Source organism: Pagrus major, chromosome 15, assembly GCF_040436345.1.
Source record: "Pagrus major chromosome 15, Pma_NU_1.0".
Lineage (NCBI taxonomy): Eukaryota > Metazoa > Chordata > Actinopteri > Spariformes > Sparidae > Pagrus > Pagrus major.
Window position 1 is genome coordinate 6766387 of NC_133229.1, and position 8318 is coordinate 6774704.

The 8318-nt window shown below is 44.0% G+C and overlaps 1 protein-coding gene across 1 annotated transcript in view; it reads left to right on the forward strand.

Moving 5' to 3' along the window:
* Positions 1–7255, forward strand: part of lzts2a (leucine zipper, putative tumor suppressor 2a) — a 50364-nt gene extending 43109 nt beyond the window's left edge. Inside the window, exons 4-9 of the mRNA XM_073482521.1 lie at positions 1082–1738; positions 1846–1968; positions 2256–2402; positions 2719–3219; positions 4088–4192; positions 4306–7255. Of these exons, the coding sequence (XP_073338622.1) occupies positions 1082–1738; positions 1846–1968; positions 2256–2402; positions 2719–3219; positions 4088–4192; positions 4306–4488 (1716 nt within the window). The 3' untranslated portion in view covers positions 4489–7255. The remainder of the gene's footprint in view (positions 1–1081; positions 1739–1845; positions 1969–2255; positions 2403–2718; positions 3220–4087; positions 4193–4305) is intronic.
* The last annotated feature ends 1063 nt before the right edge of the window (positions 7256–8318 follow it).

Genomic DNA, 8318 nt, shown 5'->3' on the forward strand with positions numbered 1-8318 from the left:
ACTGCCGTCAATCGGTTAGGGTCAATAGGTCTTTCCAGGATGTCTGATAGCGATTGAATTTGTTAATGTTTAAATTTCCTAAATAATGATCAGCATTATTTAGGAAAGTCAATTGTTCTTTGTTTACAGTGATAAATGCAAGAGCCAGACCAACACATCAACATGACCAACATTAGTGTCCGTAGCGAGAAACTGCAGTGAAGAAATGCTGAAAGTGTGTTTGGTTGAGGGTCAAGCTTAAAGGTTTATTCTTGTCTGTACTTGACAAAATTATTTTTACTCACGGTCCACTTACAAGCTTCTAATGGAGCTTTCAACCGCAACACATCATCTCCTGAGCAAACTAAAACATAAGTAGAATCACTCTCTTCCCTGAAGTGTTTTAGCACCTTTCAGTACGACACATATAAGCCCTAAGTGCAGTCGACCTCTGACCTGAAGATATTTCTCGGAAAATGTCTTCCATAATCACAGACTGTGACATTAAATATCACAGCACGGCCTTCCTTCTCTGCTCTCCCTGGAACATGCACTGTACTCCTTCTGAGAATGGGCCGGCATGTTTTACAGCAGATTGCCTCAGCTGTCTAATTGGCTATTTATTTCCATCGATCCGGAGGGAAGCTTAATCACTGGCCTGACAGGCCCAGATGGATCATTCGACGGCTGCTCACCTTGCAGACACATCATGATCAATGTCAGCGCTCACTTACATTCAGTGACGTATTTAGTGAACCCTGAGGAAGATCGTTAAGAAAAATGCTTACAGAACATGTGTGGAGCTTTCACCCCCTCGTCTCTTCCTCCTCTTTGCTTCTCTGTCCTCTAATCAGATTTCCGTCCTCTCCTCTTTCACTTGCCCGTCTCTCTATCTTAGATGTTAGAAAAATCATTAAGAAAATTGCTTAATGAAGCCCATGAATATCAATTAAACCAAATTAAACTAATCAGAGCCTGGAGGGGTGACCTGCCAGCATATCACTCACCCCTCTCTAATGAGTTTTATTCAGCTGTAGCTAATGAGCACAGCTTAGCTTTTATCACTCACTAATGCAATTTTTTAAAAATGTTGTGCTTTCAGAACATGGAGAAAGTGCTGATCCGTCCTACAGCCTTCAAACCTGTCGTTCCCAAGAACCGTCACTCTGTGCATTACTTGTCGCCACGGCCAGGGGGCAGCAGTCTGTCAGAGAGCCAGGCCAGCCTCAATCTCCTGCTGCCCCTCGGGGGACCCAACAGCGCTGGCGGTACGACCAACATCGGAGGGAGCAGTTCCAGCTCTGAAGGGAAGCGCAGCTCCTACAGCGGCCGCAATGCTCGGAGCAGCCAGTCCTGCTCCATGTCAGATTCAGGGAGGAACTCCCTCTCCAGCCTCCCGACTCACAGCAGCACCGGCTACAGCCTGGCCCCCAGTGAGGGCTCCAGCTCCGGGTCTGGCTCCGGGGGCCAGTTGGAGCCTGTGACAGGCCTGGGCCGAAACACTTCAGGTGGTAGTGCGAGCCACGGCCACTCTAACTCAGACAGTGGACGTTCCTCATCCAGCAAGAGCACAGGCTCGGGGTCGCTAAGTGGGCGCGGGCAGCCCCTGTCGGACAGCGGGTCCTGTGGCCACTCACCGCCACCCGTGGAGGGCTACGAAGGAGTGGTGAGGGAGCTGGAGGAGAAGCTGAGGGAACGAGACCTGGAGCTGCAGCAGCTCCGGGAAAATCTGGATGAGAATGAAGCTGCCATCTGCCAGGTGAGACATAAAGGTTCTCCCCACACAGACCAAAACATGTCATAATGATGTTAGTGCAGATGAAACACTAACCCCTGACCTTTCATCCATGTCTTCTGCTCTCGAAGGTGTATGAGGAGAAGCAGCGTCGCTGTGAAAGTGAGATGGAGGAGCTTAGACAAAGCTGTGCAGCAAAGATGAAGCAGGCTTCTCAGAAGGCCCAGAGGGCACAGCAGGTGCTACAGTTACAGGTACGCTAAATATTTAAAAGCCTTTCAAAACAGTTACACAAAAATTGGCTGATCTGTTTGGAAGAAAGACAACCTGACATTGTTTCTAGTAGCAGCAGCCTTCCTTACCTTACCTTACCTTTTATTTGCCCTGATGAAGACTGAGTTGAAAGATCTTGTTCAAATTACGACTTTGCTGTTCTCATGGGTTAGATGTAAGCCCTACGGTTCTATCTCTGAGGCTGCTTGTCTTACCCTTGATCGACATTTACGTCTGTTACAAAACGCCGATCTCTGTGTGTCATCAGGTTTTTCAACTACAGCAAGAGAAAAAGAAGCTGCAGGAGGACTTTTCCTCTCTGCTGCAGGACAGGGAGACGCTGGAGAGGAGGTGTGCCACCATCCAGAGGGAGCAGACCCAGCTGGGACCACGTCTGGAGGAGACAAAGTGGGAGGTGAGTGAGTCAGACAGTGGAGAGCTGTTTGAGTCTGGCAGGGGATCTTCTGCTTCTGCAAGTCTTTCTCCACCTCTCTCTAATAAAAGCATAAAAAATGCCCCCAAAAGAAAGGTGTTAAGCCAGAGGTGACAGTTGGTAGGCTTAAATTAACCTCATAAGCTCATAAGCTTGAAAGTATTTGAGGGTTACCTTTAAGTAGCAAGCAAATCCAAAAAGTCAGTTTTTAATCTGCCAGTTTTGGGTTTTGAGTTTGTTCTGTATTTTCAGCGTTTCCTCCTCTCTGTCTCTAACTCGCGTCCTCTTGTCCCCTCAGGTGTGTCAGAAGTCAGGAGAGATCTCCCTCCTGAAGCAGCAGCTGAAGGAGATGCAGTCAGAGCTCAGCCAGAAGGCTGGAGACATTGTGGTGCTGAAGGCCCAGCTGAGAGAAGCCCGGTCCGAGTTGCAAGCCAGCCAGGTTCGGTCCCAGGAGGCCCAGGCGGCCCTGCGGACGCGATCTCTGGAGCTGGAGGTCTGCGAGAACGAACTGCAGAGGCGCAAGAGCGAAGCGGAGCTGCTCCGGGAAAAACTGGGCCGTTTGGATGATGAGTCGGCCCGCCTCCGCGACACTCTGTCCAATCACAGTGGGAATGCAACCATGAAGGGGCAGTGCATGAGCCTCTCCCTCCAACAGGGGAGAGGAGTGACAGGAAGGGGTGGTCCCAGTCCCTGTGTGTACCGCGATGGAGAGGAGACTCATCTGGTGTGGGGAGGAGAGAGTGATGAAGCCAAGGCGCAGAGGCAGAACGCAGAAACAGTGTTGGGACTCAGACAACAGGTACATGTTCTTTTCCCGGCATACGTTATGATTCAAAAAAAGGGGAAAAAACACCAGAGAGAAAGCATCCACACATTCAACCTGTGCAAAAATCTGTTTAATGTGCGCAAGTGGTTGCTGTAGTTCAATAGGACAGAAGAACGACGCTTGATGCCTGGTCCATAGAGGCAGAGGAGGTTGTGGATAAAATAGTAATTTGTTAAAATAAAACATTACCAAATCTGAGTATCATCTGTAAAATAATAGCAGCTAGTGTGAAACAACATGACATGGTGTTTTTTTTTTCCTCCTGTCCTCCCCAACTTTTTGAGTCACCAGCCGTCACTCTGCATCCAGAGGACATTTAATCTCCTTTTTAAAAACTTTTAATCAATAACATTGTGGAAATAGACACATCGTTTTTTTCTGGAGCCAATGATTGAAGCAGCTAATGAGCGAGACATCTCACTCACAGTACCAACCAGGTACTAATGTGGAGAACAGTGACAATTTTATGGTGGTTACTTGTTTATGTGTTTTTCTTCGGCCTCTCTTTCAAACTCAATGCCGACTAACTGATGTCTGAGTGGTGCTTGAACAGGGACTGATGAAAATACATTTACGTGCCAGAGTCCTTAACTTCAACACCCGTCAATACATCACACTGGAAAAGGGACGAAAATGAGTGTCTGTTCGACTACTGCAGAGTCATTTGACCCGGGAATAAATGCATAGAACCCTTTTCCAATGAAGACAAAAGCCAGACGTTAGTGGGTGTTAATGTCTTTATGGTCCAGTGTGAAATAGGTATAATATTTACTATGTTCAAGTAAAGGAATTTTATACATACACCATAAGTTTCTAACATTTCTTGTCTGTCCTTTTCCAGATGGACAGGCTGAAGGCTGAACTCATGTATGAGAGGAGGACGAGTGAGGAGCATCTTTCGCGGTTTGAGGATGAGCGGAGGGTGTGGCAGGAGGAGAAGGAGAAGGTAATCTTTCAATCTTCGTCACTTTCATTCAGTGTCATACATGCAACAGATTTGAAAGTTTACTCTGATCCTCTCTACTGCCCTACTTACTCACTGTACCTCCCTCCACTCAGGTGATCCGCTACCAGAAGCAGCTGCAGCAGAACTACATCCAGATGTACCGTCGGAACCGGGATCTTGAGCGAGTGATGAGGGAGCTGAGTCTGGAGCTGGAGAACAGGGACATGGAGGACTACGAGGTCCACAGTGGCAGCAACGACATCCACTTTGAGGAAATCACTGCCACTGAGATCTAATGAAATACTCACACACACTTACAGTAATCTGTGCACAGAAACATGGAAACACGACTCACAACAAGCTCGGAGGATGTAAACCAAACTCCAGGCCGAATACTGCACTATCTTCAACATGGCTTTACCTGGACCACTGAGCGAGCACTCACCACTCACTGTTAAAAGGGAGGTCTCCCAAAGGTGCATTCTTACTTACAGACATATACTCCAATAAATCCTTATAAGGCATCTTTACTGGCGCTTTTAATGGGTTTTATTCCACTACTAAGCCAGCACAAAGACTTCTTCTTTCCTTCTGTGGGAGCATAAGCAGTGAAAGTGTGTTTCTTTCTCAGACCACATTCGAATCAGGGTATCGAAAATTGACGGGAACTTGAAGCAAAAAATGTTACTACATGCACAGCAGTCTGTTCACACATGTCTTGGTAGCACACGAGGTTAAACACCACAGCAGTCCCATCAACATCACCTTTACTGGCTGTTAATGATGACCTCATCACCCGTCCAAACAACAACCGCCGCATTCATCCTCAAAGGAACTGCTAAAGGGAAAAAACACCAAATTTTACAACATCTGCTGTTAGTATTTTATGGTGTTCAGAGGATCAGCACTTCACGTCATCTTACAAATCATAAAAGGAGCCGTGTGTGTTTGAAAAAGAATGTATTGTGACTGTTAGCACTCCAGAGAAATGCAGTATCGATGGTCGTCACCGGCAACAAAACAATCTGCTCACCAATGGAAAAGTGGTGTGATTTTGCACAACTTTCCTGCTCTCTTTTGTTCCAGATTCTTGTGAAGCCAACCACCAAACTCAAACAAACCACTTTTGACTTTTTGTTTCATGGTTTGCTTACATGTGGACATCCTATTCTGTCATTTCCCCAAACCGCAGAGGACACAGAAACCAAACGCTGGAAGGAAACGCTTTATTTGAACGAGACCACCAACAGTCCTGCTGTTGCGTTCAAACTCATCTAGACAATGCAGCGAGCTCTAACATAAACATTTACATTTTTCAGATTATGTAGCACTAGTAAGCAGACTGTAGCATGGGAGATATCACCAGGATGCTGCTGATTCTCCTCTTTTTCTGTCTTTTTCTGCCTTTGTCTCTATCTCTGCTCTTCTCTATCTCAGCTATTTTTATAAGTGAGAAGCACCTCAGCAGTCGGTGTCAGGAAACTGAAAATGGAGCATATTCTATCAGTGTGGTTGTGACATCACAGAGAGATTCAAGCCGCTGTTTGAACCGCCGGCATGCTTATTCAGAGATTCTGTTTATTCCCCTTTATTCCCGTTAGTGCTCTTTATTTAGCGTTTGGCAGCCCAAAGCCAAACAACACACTTTTAAAGTCTTCCTAGTCTCCCCTGGACTATAATCTTCACTGACTGCTATACAGGTAACGAGACTAGCATGTCTGCATGTCTTTGTTATATCAGATTTCAGAAGAATCCTGTTCAGATAGCGGCGAGATGAGAGTTTGCAGATGCTCCAGCACTGAATGTCCTCCAGGCAGGTCGGTCGGCCATTAAAGCCCTAAATATAAACCAGTGAGGAGCATGTTGACATTTGAAGCTCTGTTTTCTCACAGTATATGCAGGGCTGTGTATAACACTGAGCATGGCGGGTCAGTCGTGGGCTGAGAGAACTTTTATTTTACAAAGAGTCTATATCAAGGAATAATAGTTAAAAGGAAATCTATATAATGGAGGAGATGTTGTATATTTTTTTATATATAGCACCTGAAGATATTTTGTTGTAGTACTGGTATAAGTGTGGGTTTAATATACAAAGTATAAAGACTTCTATATATATATATCTATCTATCACATACCTATATTTCAAATGATGGATCAGTTCTAAATGGAGGCGGCAGCATAGAAAGAGTGCACCTAATACTGTAACGCATGAAACTATGTTTACATTATATAATCTGTGTGACACAAACATACACTCTAATGACCAAACTTTGCAGCTGATAAAACGTTTCATTGATCTGTTGTCTCTCCATTTTTGATTGATCTTTCATTTGATCGTCAGTATCATAATATCACACCGGTTCATGTCTTCATCGTCGGGTTTTTCGTGCACGTCATTCGTTTATAAATGCATGAGGCGGGTCATTTTCGAGGGACAAAGAAAGTGTTTTGTTTCCTATACTTGGATATTCAGTCGAACCCCTTTCAGAAAATTCGGTCAGTATAATTGATCGGCCTCTAATTTGCATGACGTTACCACATTCACTGTGGTTTGAGAGGTTTTATAGGATATTAAAAGTCTGCACTGTGCATAAATTGTTAACATAAAGCCATGGAAAGTGACTCTGAACGGAAAAACTTGGGTTTGTCAATTGTCGACTGTTATTTACTCACCACAGATGCAGCACAGGTACAGATTAGCAACAAGCCCTCACTGAAAAGTGCCGTGTGCATCCCAGAAATCCTCATATCTCCGTTTTCTTCATAACCGTTTTCTGTGTAAATATGTAAAACACTAAATAGTATAACAGAGTGACATTGTCTTTTATTTAGACAAAATATCTATTTCAGATGTAGCCACTGTGACTAGACCAAAGCAACGTAACACATTTCTTTTTTGTGGCATTTTTCTCATCCTTTTGTGTGCATTTCTTTTATGTTTACTTACGTTGTGTCTTCAGTAATTCATAAAGTATATGTAGTTGTCCATGTATATTTTTATGTGTACATTTCTTGTACAAATGACTGTGTTTTTAATTAAAGAACAAGTTGTCACACCTTAAATTGACTGTTGATTTAACCATTCCTGGAAATATATGTAAAATTTTATTCTAAAACTCCTATCCCAGTCCAGCACAAAGTCAATTCAAAGCTGTTGTTGAACCATTTGGAGTACAGGCATGGTTTGGGCTCGTTTGAAAGGTAATAAGCTGTCAGAAGCTCTGTAAGTGCTTCTGGCATTAATTTATAGGAGAATGAGAGTAACGTACAAACCATCATAGTTCTTTATTTCCTTATTTATACTAACTTTATGCATACAAAATAGTCAAGAACAAGTGCTTCAGCAGAAAAACAGCCAAAGAGCAAAACACATAAAACTACATAGACTTGCATCATTTCCAAGTTTAGTCTATTAGTGGATTTGAATCTCATTGGCTACAAGATGCATCAGTCATCCAGAGGCTGGCATGTAAATAGCTCAGCAGTGAGGAGAAATAAGAGAGTTTCTCACTTGTCTACACAATCACTCACTGGTTGTTGTAGGCTCTAGGGGGAGCATAGAACGTCATATCAAATAAGCTGTCAATCAAATGGCTGCCATCTCAAGATCTGCGGTGTACAGGTGTAATGGCGTCTGCTGTGAAATATGGGGAGTCTTTTTACAGACACCCAGACACTTAATTGGTGAGCTATCAAAACTTCTCAAATATCTGAATACTTTGAAATAACTCAAAGGCAAAGACACTCGGTTTCATTTATAAATTTAATTGCATGTCTGGATTGAAACATTTCACCTTGAGCTTTTCTAGCACTTATAAAACCAACCTGTATGCAACATTTATCAGTGTTTTCCTGCAAGTAAGGCACTATGCACACTATATTCCAGTTACCTTGAGGCCCATATCTCCTCTAACCTACTTTGATTTAAACTGTGCCACCGGCCTTCATGTCCTGCATTTCTCATTGACATGTTTTTCCAACTCCTCCACATGTCTGCATAAGCTCAGTCCACAGCATGGTGTAATTAAGCCTCTAAAGTGGCGGATTGCTCCAGAGCAAGAGCACTTCTGCCAGAAAAATACAGCACAAAAATACTGAGCAGCAATTTGTAATAATCTCCCCAGAC